This window comes from Ylistrum balloti, unplaced genomic scaffold (genome assembly GCF_031769215.1).
Source record: "Ylistrum balloti isolate Yb309-2 unplaced genomic scaffold, AGI_CSIRO_Ybal_v1 Utg369860, whole genome shotgun sequence".
NCBI classification, from domain to species: Eukaryota; Metazoa; Mollusca; class Bivalvia; order Pectinida; family Pectinidae; genus Ylistrum; species Ylistrum balloti.
Window position 1 is genome coordinate 444,052 of NW_026782008.1, and position 17,455 is coordinate 461,506.

The window sequence follows — 17,455 nt, forward strand, 5'->3', positions numbered from 1 at the left end:
TTATATGTCCTTGCAATAAAATAATAAAATGTTCCATAATAATGTATTTGGAAATATATTTATATGTAACTATTCTGTCTGAATTTTGAGATGAAAATAATCAGTGTTGTCTCATTATATACTGATATACATAATAGATAACATCAGGGTTTACAATTTTTCAGTGTTTCAGGGAATTCCAAGGACATTTGTGAAATTCAGTAGGTTTACTGTATGAACCAATCTAGATATCAATTTTGCCTGTGTTCTGTGGTAATGAATGGTGGACATGAGAGGTCTGATTCTACAATACCTAGTATGATTCAGACATTAAGTATACACATACTTCATCTTATATAACCTTAAGTCTGAAATATTTAAAATGAACATACCTCGTTTGACATAACAGACCATTCATTAGCTGGAATACCAACATCAGGCACACGTTCTGCAGTTCCTGACATCCCATTCAACTCAGAATTATTATGAATCTGCTTATTCATACAACCTCTGACCTCTCCTATCAGGTCCAGTAACTTCTCTATAGCCAGATTCAGACTCTTTATTTCCTCATCATGACCATAAGATTCCTGTACCACATCCAATAAGTTAAGTCCATCCTGGAGCAGTTCGTACAGAAAGTCTAGTAGGATATCAGCCAGTTTCTTTGAGAATCTTTCTGATCCCTGGTCTGTAAGATGTACTTTTACTGTCTCTATCAGCAGCTGTAGGGCTGGCTCCAGCTGCATCAGGTTGTCATGGTGATTAGTGGTCAGAGACCAAGTAGGGGATGTCACTCCTGGAGAGGATGGTGTAGCTAGTTTGGAACTGGAAAAAACTAAATGGAAGCTTGATGTTAATATATAGTATACCAAATCAAGTGTTATTCTAGTTCTAACTTTCTGGTAATATTGGGAAGCCCATCAAAAATGACATACAGGCCTTGATGTTAAGCACGATATTTCCTGAAGCCAATTTCCTACAAAATGTAATAAATAGACACATATAACACAAGTGTGACAGTTTTCGCTTTGAATACCACGATTAAATGGCAGAATAAACAAATATTTCAACACATGCTTCCTCATTGTTAAAAACACTGTGATTTTTTAGTACTCATGTAATACATTAGAAATTACATAGAAAACCATTTACAATATATCTATCTTCTTGATATACTTTTTGCAAGTATTAATAACCTCATCTTATTGAAATATCATTTTCTTACAATTTTCTTTGCTTTTGAGGAAAAAAAGAACAGTGTCTAGCTGTCGCTGCTTGAGACCTATCTCTAGTGTATGGATCGGAATTGAGCAGCGACCCCACTTGTTTATATGGCAGAGTGTGTCGGCAACACTCGCTCCAGCATACACCATCATCTGTAAGGGGAGAAAACTCATTACATATACCAGATCAAACACCTATTAGTAAATGTAATGATCATTGAATGCTTGTTTATTTTTCAAACCTCACTGTCATTTTTATATAGAGACAAGAATTTAATTGGAACCAAGTATCTGAGGACTAAAGGAATGATAACAAGTAGGACAACAGCAGAATATACATGCATGAGAAATATTTTAAGCTAATTTTCTTATCTTACTCTACATTGAAAATCCTTTCTAGAAAGTCCATAGTAGGAATAATACATTGATGTTCTGACCAAGAAAATCTTGAGATGACAATCCCTGTCCACTTTGAATTCTATAGGATCAAACTGGAACAACAAAAACAAGATGTACTAAGGACAAGTTACCTTGGTAACAAAATCTTCCTGTCCAACTGTTTGGTCCATGACGACACACATAAGGTGGGTTGGTGTGGTAATGAAGTGTGGGAAGTTTGGGTCTCTGGACAGAATCACTTGACTATGGGCACACAAACTGTACAGGAAACAAAACTGTACATAATAAAACCAGCAACTAATCAAGTCTTCTTGTTTAAGGAAAGAACAAGCAATCATATATCCTGTTACCATCAAAGTAGCTTGATTGCAACAGCGTAACCAAGACATTTAAAAGATGGAATATTGTCCCCTAAAATACTATCAGGATGGAGGGTCAACTGACTAGTAGTGGCTGAATTAAAGGACAATTTACTTTGTTGTTAACATATTACAAGTTCTTTATAAAATCATAGTTTGGTTAATCTTGAACAAATTATGTACAAATACAAATGCTAGGTAAGTGGTTCGTTTATGTAATACACTACTGGGGCTGAAGAGAGATGGAGAGTCAGACATTGAGTATATAGCATCTATCATCTTTCTGAAACCTTGTCGTTATCACCAGGTATGTAAATTCTATTTAAGATAAATACATCATACCTTTCTGTTGTCACTGTTGAGGATTTTGTGTCATAGACACACAGGAAGTTTTCCTTGTCAGAGTGAAATACCAGAGAGACAACAGATTTACCTACGGTCGTGTCAACAATAGACATATTCTGTAAAGACGGGGGTAAAAACACTTTTCCAACTAGAAAGGAATTTATCTTCTTTTCTTGAACATTGGACTTCCTGAGAAATCCAGACACTTTCCATCGTTTTTTGCTGACAGTGTGATTCCCTAATTTTGTATATTGCTTGGGTCTATACCAGGGAGTGCTCATTGTTTCACTATGCTGACTATGAAGTGTGAATAACTTCTCCCTCCACACCACATCTCCAACATCACATGTGAGACAGACATTGGTCTCCCTTGTGCACTCTGGTGTTGTACTGCTCTTCAAACAGGTAGGATTGTCATGTGTGTATTGTTCCAGATCAACCACGGTCAGTGACAATGTGTTCTCAAGTAACATCAACGTCTGTAGGTCATGTGATATTCGCCACTGTATCAGCCGATCAGGCTCGAGATTGGTCCTATGGAGATCCACTTGGCAAAATAAATTTCCAGTTAATATTTCATAGAAATCTTGGAAAACTTAAGGAATTAAAAATTTGATCAAGACAATACAATATCCAAAACATTTGAAGTTAAATATGTAACTGACTAATTGAAATCAAAACTAGCTTATCTGATGTTTAATGTGCCTACAATAAACTAGATCAATTCTGTAAATCACTACTGTCTCAGTAACGTAGACCTTTTTCCATGATTTACCTCATCATAATAACTCAATTATTTTACAAGTGTAAAAGATACAGAGTGTGTTTTCATCTGTGTTGAATACAACAGCGACACTATCCAGGACTTGCAGACATTGTTGTACGTTGCCATGTGAGGACGGTAGAGGAATATCGCTGACAGCCTGAAAACTGTGTGTTTCCTTTGATTGGAGGCATATCAAGTGAGAGGGTGAAGCCAGAAGAACATATTCCCCTTCTCCAGCTATCAGCTGTACACCATGAAGATCTTCAGGTGAAAAACATATCCTCATTAAAATCATTACTTGTTACTCAAGGTCTGTTATCTAGGTACTGGGCATTACATCCACTATTACATAACTTTACAGAACACAATTGTATATGGATAGGTTTATTACTTATTATTTGTAGATGTTGTAGTATCTTCCAAAGTAAGCTTTAAACAAAATACCTCACCAACAAATGTAAGAGTCTGTAAGCTTCAATAATTACCATTGCGTTACATACATTTAGGATCAGAAGCGAGAACTCAGAAAAGTTCTGATTTAAAAAGTTTAAGGTTTCAATTCTGTTTAAATCTGAGCAAAGCATAACACTGAGATTGTTTTCATTTCTCTCCATACATTTCTTGGAGTAAAATTTAATTTTTTTGAAGTTGACATTGATGAATTTCAAGATGGAAGAATTGAAGAAAGATGGGAATTGATCACTCACAAAAACAAGTATATTTTGCTTTTGTGAGATCATCACAGCAATTTGAAGATGCACTATATTGAACAAGGACATTGAAAATTCTTCTCATTTTGGACTCCTTTTATGTGCAAATGCCTGTGATGATTCCATCTGTGTAGGATCACAAAAATATTGTTTTAAATGTATATCATACCCTTCTCTTTGACAATATCAGATAGAACTTGCTGTACGTCTGTAATAAGGGTTTTCTCATCAGTCAGTTGGCCTGTCAGTATTTCTCCATTTTCAGAAAGTGCAACAAATTTAGCAACTCCCAGGTTCTTTTTTGATGATGATTTCAAATTATATATCCACTGAAATCTGGAAAGAACACATATTTACATGTACATAAGTATGATCATATCAGTAATTGAATTTTGTATACAATAGTATTTTATATTAAAAATGTAAATATGACTAAACAAAACTAGTACATTTATAATGTTCTAAAGTCAAACAATCTCAAAATAACTTACAATCTTTAAGGTACAAAGAAGAAATGTCAGGTACTCAATGTCCTTACCACTGTTAACTCCATATCTTGAGCCAAGTCATTTAACTTATCTGGCTCTATCACTCATCTGCTGAAGGATGTATGATAGTAATCAGAGTACATGGGATGACAAGAAGGAGATATGAAAGTGTAATCACCAAGACAAGATTTCTTTATTAACAGAAGTTAATGCCCATAAAAACATTATATTATCTCTGCAATCTATTAACTGTCAAAGGATTTTCAAAATGGTAAAATGACAACTATGTGTCATTTTGATTCTAGATTAGTTACAGCCTTATAAGTTGATTATAATTCAACCTTGATTAGTAGCTCGGGCCCAAGCCCAGTCGCTCTTAGCAAATTACTTGAAACAAAGATTGGTTAATATCAATGTGTTGTAACATACTTCTTATAGAATGATTTGTGTGAAAACTTGCATTTGCACTTTTGTGTAAACATAATAATAAGTACTGCGCTTAGGGTTTTCCATAATTTTGTTTGTAGTAGGCTGTGTAGTGAAAGTAGGAGGCTGGCGAAGCTAGCCGACCCGAGCCGCAATGCGGCAAGGTGGGGGTGGCCTGCTGTGTACATGTAGTCTTGTACGGAACATTATTACGGAACTGGATTGGTGTAAGTGGCCAAATGATCAAAGAAGCCGGTCAAATTGGCCGGCAACTGGCTCTTATGGAAAACCCTGTACACTTTTTGCATTTAAATACAAATTTTGCAATTATAATATTCATTTGGATATGTTACATTGCCTGACATTATGTTATACAAACTAGATGCCTTCTGAAAAGTGCCAAACAGATATGAAAGACAGACACAGTTTTGTTAACATTTCAGGAAATACAAGATGGTTTACGATTATTTTACTGATGTCATATCTGTAAGGGACCAGCTATCATAGGACTGTAGCATTCTTACATCCCTCTTGTAGAACAGTTACATCCCATTCCCTTCATTCCAAATGAGACAGAAATATCAACATCACAAAATGTTTCTCATTATTCAAGTGACGTCATAATTATATCAAACAGTCGACTTCTTGTTATGGTATACAATGGAATATAGTCACAATGAAATTACCATTTATAGAAAGAATATGAGACTGTATATTGCGGTGTCACAGACTCAAATAATTTCTTCAGGTCAACCTGGTATTTGTCATATCAAGACCTGTTCAATTTGTGAAAAATACTACAATCACCTGATATTTCTTTACTTTTGATCAGTATTTAAAAGTCTCAAATTCGACTTTTGGATCTTATGTAGTCAAAATAATGTTCAAACAACATTATACACAACTGTACAATATCATTGTTGAGGTATTTTCATCTGATGACTCCAGAAAAGCATCCAGTCACTCTTACCATTGCCAGATGTTTGTTGGACAAACATTGGCATATTGTTTCTTACGACCGTACCAACAAAGGATAGACTGGTCCTGGGTCAGAAACGGCAAATTAAACCAGACAGCTTGATGGAAGAAATGAGAACTACTATTTTCGACAATTGTCATCAATTTGATAGGAAATTGCAGAAAATCTCTTTTCGATTTCTATCTTAAAAGAAACTTGGCGTTTCTTGTCAATATAAAACCAAAACAACCGTCGTTTTCATACCCTGTGATATTTTTGAGTGTTGGTGAATCTTGATCTTTCCTTTTTGTGTGTGAAACTTTCAAAAATTTCACAATCCCATCGTTGAAACGGCAAGCGAGGTAGCGATATCTGAGATGTGCATATATTTGCTGTACATGTTCCAAATCTAATTGTTTGTGGAATTTGTATATGTAACACCGCAAATTTTGTAAACGGTCTTTTTCCATGTTTTGATATTTTCTCACTGAAAGGTCCTCTCCGTCGCCATTTTTAGATCACATGACCGTTTATAAGGAGAAGTTATTATTTGTAATATAGATATATGATCATTACATTGTTATTCGTTATAAACATTTGACGAAAGAGCTACTTGTATTAAATTAAGAATTTCTCTATGTACTGGTTTAATAATATTCTCTCTTGATTACTTAAAATATGTCAGTCGATTTATACCAATTACGATATCTCCCTAATCACAGCGCCACCTTCAAAATTAAAGATGGTGGACCATGCAGACGATTTCTGACGGAAGAATGGTGGTTTCTTTTAGAAACAAGGATATCGTCCAAACTTGGAGATTTCTTACACATTTCAGTGACTTATTCCATTGTCATTTATAAGTTTTTTCAACAATTGACCAAAGACAGTCATGTTTCAATGTGTTACATTCGAATTGTTTTTGACGGTAAATTCATGTTGTGTGAATCGATAGATGTGTCGACCTGTCGTGCAAGTAAGTGCAGACAATACATGACCAGATAAAAATACCCGATGGATGGGCAAGTGAATAAAGACGGCAATATGTCCACCAAAATAAGGATTAAAACAGAGAAAGGTGAAACACCAGTCAAGTATTGTTGCAGAAAAGACGAGAGTATGGAAAAAGAAAATTATAGCATTCCCGACTCTGAAAACTTGGATAAGGCAAGACTTCATGGCAATTTGTTAGAGCAATGTCAACTAGAACTTAGTAAAGTGAAAGAAAAATTAATGAATACTGAGAGACAGCTCGAAAAAGCAAATGCGTATAATGTAGACCTGCGTGGTGAAGTGGAAAAATTGAATTCCCAGCTTCAAAGCCTTAAAAGTGCTGCCAGAGAGAAGACTGACGCAGAAACACAGACAAATGAATACCAAGGTGTCTATATCTCAACATAATTAGTTAATGCAACCTTGTTGAATACTATAAGCACTTGATGAAAGATGTTCTTTTAGCTAGTTGGGTTGATATTTTGACTTAAAAATAGGCCTGTCATGGGTACTAAATTTCATTCTCAGTGAATGAAAACAGAACAAAAGAGTGAGATATTGTATTACTTTAATAATCTGAAAAGTAAACACAGACAGAATGTGTCCAATTTTGATGGGTAACTGGATACACATTTTTAGACCCAGTTATTCTTAAATCCGACCCGTATATGGGTACTCGGTTACTTGGTACAGCCCTGCTTACATAGTACTATCTTATTTCGCAGTAGTTACATTGCCTCTGGTAGGAATCAAACCTGGGACTCTGGCTTACTAGCTTTTATGCTCAAGCTTCATTGTATTTTGGTTAGTATTTGACAAGGTTACAACTGTAATAGATCATAAAAGGCCTTGCTTGGTTACAGTGATGTTAGGCACTGCTATAATATACATCATGGATAAAGGAGGTTGGATATTAATACCAATGTGGCAAGAGTCAGATTTTTCTGTACAATATTTATGCACCTTTGCATACAGTGACGCTGTATCACTAGGCTAGCTAGGATAGTTTGATACCACTCTGTACCCAGTTTGTTGCCTTCTTTCATAGCCAAGTTGGCAGAAGTATTTTATTTAACTGACTTTTGGTTGGTTGCCTATTCCAGGGGAACCAATTATTCATGTTTGTAGGATTTTGTTAGTGGAATCTCCTGGGTAGAGAGATTACTTTAGGTCTATAAGTGTGGTGATATTTGGATGTTCGCTCTCTCTACTTCTAGTTGGCAGCCAACCGTTAATCTATGCTTCTCGTCTCGTCAGCGAGATGCTCTATACTACCTAGAATTCTAATCTGTCCCATCTACGCAATAACACCTCTGTTTCCTCACTAACACTACATGTTCCAACAACATGATGACAGCTCTGGTTATCTTCTAGTGCTACACAAGTCTGCCCCGACATCAAGATGTTTTTTTTCTCCCAGTACTTTCCTCATACTGTCCATCAGCAGAACATTCTGACTTTTAATAATATGTTGTTGTTGTTAGCTAATGCCTATAGTTGCCAGGGATTGGGGGTTGGCCTTATTTATCAAAGGTAGTTTAAGCTAGAGGGACAGTTGTGGCCCAGGTGGTCATTCACATACATGTACCCCTGCTGAAATATACATTGGGAACAACATTACAAGGGTTGGTATGATATTTACATGTTGATACTTAAGTATCCTTAAGTTTAAGCTCTGTATTCTGGTGTAACACTTTACAGTTGGTATTTATTTGAGGACTCTCCAATGGCTATCGTTTGGGACACACCAGTAGTTGAATTTATACCCAAGTTTTACAGTTTTACTAGTGTTGTCTAGCTTTAGCTGGAATTTCATTACATATTTATAAGCCAGTCAGCATTTTGCTATTACATGCATGTTTATAGTGCTAGTTTTAGGGTCCATTTTGACCTGTCTGAGAGTGCCTATCTTTATGGCTGATACCAGAGAGCTTTATATATATTTCATTGTAAGTATCATCATTAATATCCATATCAAATTGTTGAACTTAAACTACTTCTTTTGGTGGTCATTTCACTCTATGCCATTGTCACAGTGAACTGGAGTAGTAGATGGGGACATAACTGGTTGTTGCCTGTTTGACAACATTCAACTTGGAACACAATAAGAGTCGAGACAGCATCCTCTTGTTTTCAACCCCTTAACCCTACTGCACCAGTATCATGCTTATGGATAAGATTCTATATTTAAGCTATTGGTTCACAAAGTAAAAACTGCATTCTGTCATTCCATAAGGTTATGCATGTTATTTTGTCATCCAATGTTGTTTGAATTTTTTTGACAATACCTGCTTTCATGACTTTGCATTTTTAAACAGACAATGCTAATGAAAGAAATGGAATATCTAGAGATCAAGCCATAGTGATTGATGACTCATTCAATGAGGTAGGTTCTCAAAAATTCAAGCAAAAAGAAAATTTTATAGATTTGTGTCTCATGTAATGTCTGATTGACAAAGTTGCTACAGATCAGATATTTAAGAAGACAAAATAAGTTATCAGTTCTTTTTATATATTTATATTATATAATTACAAATAAGGAAGACCTTCTTTGCCAGATTATAGGAAATATTGTTTAAACGAAGAAAATTACTAAAATATTTTTGTAAGTATGAAAATTATATGAATTGTTCATTAAATTTTTGTATGGCTTAATTTTTTTTTTGTTATAATTGATAACATGGAAATGTGTTGACTTTAATGGGTAACCCAACATGAACAGAATATTTTTTTTCTCCAGGGTCAAGAAGATGAAACAGACAATGATGCTCAGATGACGGAGAGTGCTAAACCACATGGTGACGGAAAAACATATGACAATGCTAAATCTGAGGAAGGTACAAAAACAGAGAGTGATAATAAGCATGAAGTTGACAATGAAACTAAAATAGAAAATGAGGTAAAGTCTGAGGAGGAAGAAAAGAAATTGTCCAGTACATCACTGGCTGATGAGCTACGAGCTACAGCAGAGGCAGCAGTACAGCAGTCAGGCTATGTGTATGATGAAAAATCAGGACTCTACTATGACTACAACAGTGGATACTACTACAGTGCAGTTAGTATAATGTATAAACTTATAAATTAGCTATTGGAAGTTATTGAAGTGGTGTACTGTTTTTAAATCCTGATCCATACCTAGCAAGAGGTACATGTGGTTTAGTAAATTACAGTCTGAAGCATACCTGGCATGGATGATCAGTCTTGTAACAATATATACACAATGTATGATGTGCTTTTGATGAGTTTCAAAATTAAAAAAATTTACTGGTCACATCCATAATTTCAAGATTATCTACGGAAAATGTTTTTATGTATAGGTTAGATTTCAATATTGACCTTTTAAAATTTCTTTTTTGTCAAAATCACAAACAATAATAACATTTCATCAGAAATAAGTTTTATTTTCAGGAAAAGGCATTGTATTATGACCCCAATACAGGAACTTATTTTTACTACAACTCAGAGACTGGTAAATATGAGTTCCACTCTCAAGTCGATTTGTCTCAGTACAGCACAGGACAGGATTCTCAGCAGCATAACCAGTACTATGGCCTTGATCAGTACCGGGACCACCACTCTAGTTCCAGGGGAGACAACTACGATAAGCTTAGGAGAAATTATCATACTCATGCTAGCCACAGACCTAATGATTCTGGGTACCACAAGCCGTTACAAAGGAGGGACAGAGATACATCCAGATCAAGTCAATCTTATGCAGATTATGACCGCCACATATCATCACATAGGAGGGACAAGGAAGGATCCATAAATAGAACAGCGTCTGGCAGAAAGAAACAATCCAAAAGGCTTCAGTCAGAGGAAAAGGTTTGTTTATCACCATCTTCATTATACAATTTTTGTGTACAATTGAATACCTTTATCAAAAACAATAAAAATGTTGTTATTAGTTTAAATATTTCAAAGAAAATATAACATCAATGAAATGCTGTACATGAAACTAATAGAGTTTGTTTTTAGCCATGTTTCTCAAGTTTTTATCCTTCAGATTATAACCTTGTTGTTAAATTTATCTACCGTGTACATCTTAATTCAGTTGTTTGTTTAATTCATATCATTAACATAAATGAAATACAGAATAAAGATGTAGATTTTACAGTGTTGGTTTGAAGAAATGGAAATCTTTTGATAAATTCGTTTAACAAAATGTTAAACGTGTCGGAAAGATATTTGATTTTAAAAGAATTTTTTCTATAAGGTGTACTTAGTTGTATGTATACTTGCAGTATTGTATACAAGTACAAACAGTGACCACCAGATAATTCTTAATCTAATGCACTAGTTTATACCTTTTTCACTATTTCCATTTAAAATTTTTCGTTTTTTTTTTTTTTTGCTAAATGGCTTGTTTGGTATTGAGATATAGATTTGAGAAAATAAAAGAAAAAATTGTAATTTGGCTATAAGTTATGGGAATGTGCAAGTTTTTATTTAAACTCAATATCATGAGTAAATAGATTTTGTTGTATGCAGCATAAATCTTCAAATTAATATTTTAAGAAAATAAGTCGTAAATGATATTTTGCCTTTTTCATTAGGATAAGGAAGAGTATGAAGAAGTTATTACAGCCCTAGAAAGCCTTAGAATCAAAACAGCCAGGGAAACTGCGCTAGGTAAATATTTGTTTTCTAACAATCACATGTTTATTTCAGGAATATCATAAGAGGAAGAAAAAGAAGAAAGATAAAGATAAAAAGAAAAGGAAGAAATCTTCAAAAGAGAGAAGGAAAGATAGATCATCAGATAAAAAAAGAAATGAAAAATATCCACAAAATAGCAAAAGAAAGGTGAGGGAGAGCAGAGAAAAATCTGAGGATGGTGAGGTTGTGTCAGAAGATAGTGATGAAAGGGATGATGATAGCAAAGAAGGTGATGAGGACAACAAAGAAAACAGCAGTGTGGATCTAGAAAGTTATGACTTAGAGGGAAAGTCATATATGGGAGAGCTTTATGAAAGTTTTGATGAGAACAGTAATAATGAAGTGACTTCTGGGGAAGCTTCTACAATGGACAATTTATATGATGATTTGGATGATGACATTGTCCAGCAGTCTGCATCTGAAGATGATGGTTTATCTAAAAGGACAGAGGATTATCTATATACCGAAGGTTGTAATCACAATGAAAATGATCGTTCTGATATGGAATATTCTACAAATATGAATGTTAGTAGTGAACAACATGAAAAGACAAAGTATTCTAAACGGAAAAAGATACATAATTCAAAAGACAGTGCTAGCAATTCCTCTGGAAAACTACAGAAAAAGAAGATTAGCTATAGTTCTTCAGATAGTGATACAGCTCATAAGGAAAAGTCACACTCGAAGGAACATGATTCTTGTGATAGGAATATTACTAGTAAGATAGATTCATCTTATTCTCACAAACACTTAACTAAGAAAAACATATCAGATAGTTCACACAGACATGAAAATTCAAGGTCAGGTAGTGATAGAAAATCCAGAGATGAACACAGCAGTAAACATAAGTCAGGGGAAATGTCTGGTGTAAAACGAAGAAATTACATCAGTGAAACCTCAGGTAAAAAACATAGGCACAGATCAGGGAAACAAGGCCGGAAGGCTACAGTATCTAGACATTATCATGGAAGACAGACATCATCACAGTCTCGGAAGCAGCCGGCTTTTTCTTCAGATAGTGACAGTAGAAGTAGTAGTAACAGTCTCTGTACAGGGGAATCAGAGCTGGAATCAGGGGAGATAACCAGTACTTCTGACGAGGAACCTGAAGCTATGCAATGTGATAATGAGCAGGAGTTTGACCAGGATATGTATGGAGATCACTCACATGATGTCATTATGGCTGAGGAAGGTATAACAATTAATACACATCAAATGTACATTATATATTGTGAGGATTACTATAGATTTACAATGTTACATTAATTTCTGATAATTGTGTTTAGTTTTGGTTTTTATTTATTTCTTTGGTTTTTCTGTTGTCTGAATATTTACAACATTAGTTGTAATCTTAATCCTAGAACAAGGATCATTGTACAGGACATGCACTGTATAATTACCAAACAACATGTTATTTGGGGTCAGTAGACTTTAAAAATACTTGATCAAATATTATGGATGGGGGCACACTTTACATTATGTTGGATAACAATTAAAACATCATTAATGGACAATGTATCCCAATAAGAGATATATATTATCCACCCCAGTGTATTCAGTATTGCAAATGTGTCCCTTTCTGATACATGTGTAATATTGTTGGTGTATTGTGTTTTACAGAGCTGGTCAGTAAATGGCCGCCATGCATACGTTTAATGGTAACTGACTCTGACATTGTTGATCCTGGTACACTGTTTATCGTCACCTGTACAGGAGCCACAGTGGGACGAGAGAAGGGCCACATCATTCTCATCCCTGACATCAATATTAGTAAGGTGTGCATTTATCTCATTATACTACTGTCATAATTATAGAACACATGTCCAGGGGAATAAACTGCATCGTGACTTTTGGAAACACTGTGACTAGTTGTGACTGTCCAGGACTCAATGCTGTGGTGACACATTATGTGACAAAAACCCTGATGACAAATTATGGGACTAAAACTGTGTTGACTGACATATCCCTGGGCCCAGACTGTGTTGACTGACATAACCAAGGGCCCAGACTGTGATGACTGACATATCCCTGGGCCCAGACTGTAATGACTGACATATCCCTGGGCCCAGACTGTAATGACTGACATACCTGGAGGCCCAGACTTTGATGACTGACACATCCAGAGGCCCAGACTCTGATGATTGACATTCCCCTGCACCCAGTCTGTGTTGACTGATATATACAAGGGCCCAGACTTTGATGACTGACATATCCCTGGGCCCAGACTGTAGTGACTAACATATCCCTGGGCCCAGTCTGTGTTGACTGATATAAACAAGGGCCCAGACTTTGATGACTGACATAACCAAGGACCCAGACTGTGATGACTGTTATATTCGGAGGCCCAGACTGATTATTGACATTCCCCTGTACCTAGTCTGTGTTGACTGACATATTCCGGAGCCCAGGCTCTGATGACTTGACATATCCCGTGACCCAGATTGTGCTGACATGTCCTGAAGTCCAGACAGTTGTAGTGCCACTCTTGATGAACTAATGTTAAATGGACAAGTCGACCAACATGGAAATTCTATATAGATTTAGCTAGGTTGATTTACAAATATAAGTTGACCATGACTGAGCCACAACAGATTTGACAAGTCCAACAATGTGAAAATATTTGTGTATATTTTAAGATGAAAAAAAACAGGCCAAGCAAAGCTATGGAATTCCAATGAAAATGAACAGCATACTGATCTGTGTACTTATTTAACCAATACTTCCCCAAAAAACTGTATAAGTCAGTGACTGAGTTCCAGAGTCCTTAGCATGCTGTATTTAGACAGTCTAATGTTATATTGGCCGGTGATATTTCAAACAATTTTGTTTGTCCAAACTGACCTTAGGAAAGATATTTTGTTGCTGACAATAGTTTTAAAAGTCATAAGAAAAAGTTTCAACTGGTACAACTGGTCAGAAATTTGCCAATTCATGCAGAATATCCTTCTAACTTTTGGGAAAACTCTTGCCAAAAATAGGGATAATCCATACATAGCTTGAAATACTACATCCACTGGTAACAACAAAGTTAGTTATAAACAAATACATGTTGTACATGGGATATAGGAACAGAGCAAAAAAAGGTTAATTTGATTTCACAGTGTATACAATTCTTTCTCAGGATTTTACATTAAAATAAAAGAACCCAAAATAATTTTTTTTTAATGTTTCAAATCAACCACACACCACTTTTATACAGTTTGGACACAAAAGGGGCCCTAAGGAGAATTCATGAAATGTAAAATGTCTGTCACCTAATGCAAACAATTTTACTCTATGTAATTCTATGTAAATGAAAATCCTCATAAATGTTAGATGTTGAGTAATTGTTTAAGAAATATGTACTGGTTACTTTATAAGATACGTTACATAATTTTACTCAAAGTCACTGTCATCCACATGTTACCACTTAAGTTTTGTTTCCATGTATACATTGAAACATAAAATTCTGTCATTGTATTGGCATGGCCATTGTATAAGGAGAACAGAGCGACAATTTTTGTCAGGATGTGACCTGATAAAGAAAAGAAACTTTACAAGTAGTCCCTTTGATGTGACTTGTGTGAGACATCAAGACAGGAAATTGTGTACATTATGTATATGTCTAAATAAATGCTTTTTGTATGTTTGTTTTGTTTAGGTTATATAGGGTTGATATGGAGCGAGACTATGATTGAAATACACTTCTTATCATTTAATTGTAAACAGAATTTCAATAAGTTCTCTCCTGTTTATTTGATTTTTTTTTTTTTGTGGTGTTTATTTATGACTTCAATTATTTATACACAATCATTTAAAATATAGGTCAATATATTTCATAACAGTATCCAGCTCAAGATATTTATTTAAGTCTGTGTTAGTTCTACTCGTGAATATGTAACTAATAATTGCTATTCCAGACTCATGCAGAAATCCACTTTGACGAGACCGAGTATCAATACTTCCTTACAGACCTGGCTAGCCAGAATGGCACGTTCCTAAATGAGGAAAGAGTGTCTGAAGTAAGTGTGTTATACTTAATTTAGATGCACCTGTCTATTCCTACATCACTTACCTACATTATTACTCTTTCCACTTGGGTACAAAACCAAAATTACCATTTTCAGAAGAAACATTCATTGATAATAATGGATTTCATTTAGAATATCCAAACTTTGATAACATGACTTAAAACCTAATGTGAATGTAGTGTTGTTCATGTTGAACATTGCAGAGATAAATGTAAGTTTTTGTTTTAAGATTTGAAGCAATTTTTTTATGTACTTAGGTCTGCTAGTTCTGGTCTGTAAAAATCTGCACTAGTTGCTTTAATAGTTACAATAGTGGATTATAAGCTTTAATTACCAGATAATAAAAAGCATTGTGCAACAATTAAATCTGTTTAATGGATTGTGAATTGTTTGAATAAATAAATAGAAGTTTTTCTCAAGCAAAGTCTAGTTCTACTGTACATGTACCAATCAATTGACTCAAGACATTGATTCCAGACATTACAAGTAAAACATATGGTCCAATTGATGACTCAGTGAATGAATAAATTTGATACATAGTCTTTTCTTCAGAAATGACATAAGGTTTCTCTGTTTCCTTAAGTTGTCATTTTACTGGAATAAATCTAAGGAACTTTTAAGTTGGCAAATAAAATGGTAATGAAACTGCAATTCGGACATTACAATTGTGATAATAGAAAGCTATAGAAAAGGAAAGTGCTGCCATTCATTGCATGTTAATCCTCTAAACAGCTGAATGGAAGGAGTGTTACAGGTTTACTGTACTGATTGTATGGTGGTTATATGATTTAATTTTAATTTGCAGCCTAAGGAAAAGAGTAAGCCTAAAGTCCTGAACCATGGTGATACTCTACAGTTTGGTTGTACTCGTCTTCTTCTACACATCCATGATGGCATGGACACTTGTGATGAGTGTGAACCAGGACAGGTACAGGCTCAGCTACAGGCCCAGAACCAGTCACAGAAAGGTAAGTTCATGTGTACCAACAACAGGCTCAGAACCAGTCACAGAAAGGTAGGTTCATGTGTACCAACAACAGGCCCAGAACCAGTCACAGAAAGGTAGGTTGATGTGTACCAACAACAGGTCCAGAACCAATGACAGAAAAGTAGGCTTGATTCAATCACAAAAAAGTTGGTTAATCATAATAGTTGAATATGTGCATATTATTAGAATGATAAAGTTAATTGGATGATTGTTAATCTTCAAATGGTTTTATTTTATTTTGATGTGTTTTTGGATGCAACCATTTTCAAACTTCTACTATGATAGAATAGATGTTCTTATAACACAACCAGGAGGGGATTAGAGTATGACATTTCGATGATAACACAGGTCACCTCCGTCAGTCAAATAACCCAAATACTAGCACTGGCATACATACTGTTCAAGCTGGTACAGAATTGACCAACTTTTTCGGCTGTATTATAATCCTTTGTACACTTAAGGTTGAAAATAATGTGACAAGATGGTAACAATGTATTATAGTCAATTCGGCTGTGCTTTGTTTAACACTTGGTCACAGATCTGCTAACAACAACATGCTTTGCCTTCCTAAGTACCATCTATCACCAATGGTTTGGCACAGCCATGGTTAGCTCAGTATCTGATTATGGCCAACTTATTCATGGAACATTTAGAGAAAGAGCTACAGTGACGGCCCCCTAGAATGTAAGCCCAGTCTGTGGAAGGCACACAGACCTATACCTCAACTTCTGATTGCACCACCCCTTACACCAGAAGCTGGATGTTGTTTGTACCTTGCTAAACAGATGTGAAATGATTGTCACAGAAGAACAAGACAAGAAGCAAGAACAAAATCACATCCATAGCACCATGAAAACACATGGATGCCCTGATAGGGCAATCCAGAAAGTTAATGAATTTGATATAAGCAAAAAGACTAAGAGAAGAAACATCAAGGAAAACAAAATGAAAGGACAAGTTGTAATCCCTTACATTAAAGACCTGTCAGAAACCATTCAGAGGATTTACCGTGGTCATGGCATTGCAGTGGCCATGAAACCTTACAAGATACTCTGAAATATCCTAGTCCACCCAAAAGATAGAACACCTAAAGAAAACGTTACAGAATGCGAATACAAAATAAGATATAAGAACTGTGACACATCATAT

General features: G+C 35.2%; 2 protein-coding genes across 4 annotated transcripts in view; one reads left to right on the forward strand and one right to left on the reverse strand.

Moving 5' to 3' along the window:
* LOC132545872 (spatacsin-like) overlaps positions 1-6,167 on the reverse strand; it is a 50,782-nt gene extending 44,615 nt beyond the window's left edge. Inside the window, exons 1-7 of the mRNA XM_060209544.1 lie at positions 6,145-6,167; positions 3,954-4,120; positions 3,126-3,335; positions 2,306-2,894; positions 1,736-1,862; positions 1,208-1,358; positions 372-817 (exon numbers count right to left, since the gene is read on the reverse strand). Of these exons, the coding sequence (XP_060065527.1) occupies positions 372-817; positions 1,208-1,358; positions 1,736-1,862; positions 2,306-2,894; positions 3,126-3,335; positions 3,954-4,120; positions 6,145-6,167 (1,713 nt within the window). The remainder of the gene's footprint in view (positions 1-371; positions 818-1,207; positions 1,359-1,735; positions 1,863-2,305; positions 2,895-3,125; positions 3,336-3,953; positions 4,121-6,144) is intronic.
* Positions 6,168-6,504: 337 nt separating this feature from the next.
* The window catches only part of LOC132545879 (angiogenic factor with G patch and FHA domains 1-like), a 39,840-nt gene continuing 28,889 nt past the window's right edge, over positions 6,505-17,455 (forward strand). The window contains exons 1-8 of one of the 3 annotated variants that reach the window (XM_060209552.1): positions 6,505-7,037; positions 8,968-9,035; positions 9,390-9,704; positions 10,058-10,474; positions 11,206-11,281; positions 12,929-13,083; positions 15,208-15,309; positions 16,124-16,286. In XM_060209552.1, coding sequence (XP_060065535.1) covers positions 6,671-7,037; positions 8,968-9,035; positions 9,390-9,704; positions 10,058-10,474; positions 11,206-11,281; positions 12,929-13,083; positions 15,208-15,309; positions 16,124-16,286 — 1,663 coding nt within the window. In that variant the 5' untranslated portion in view covers positions 6,505-6,670. Of the gene's footprint in view, positions 7,038-8,967; positions 9,036-9,389; positions 9,705-10,057; positions 10,475-11,205; positions 11,282-11,320; positions 12,501-12,928; positions 13,084-15,207; positions 15,310-16,123; positions 16,287-17,455 lie in introns of all 3 variants that reach the window. The other 2 variants (XM_060209550.1, XM_060209551.1) reach the window with 2 other exon arrangements.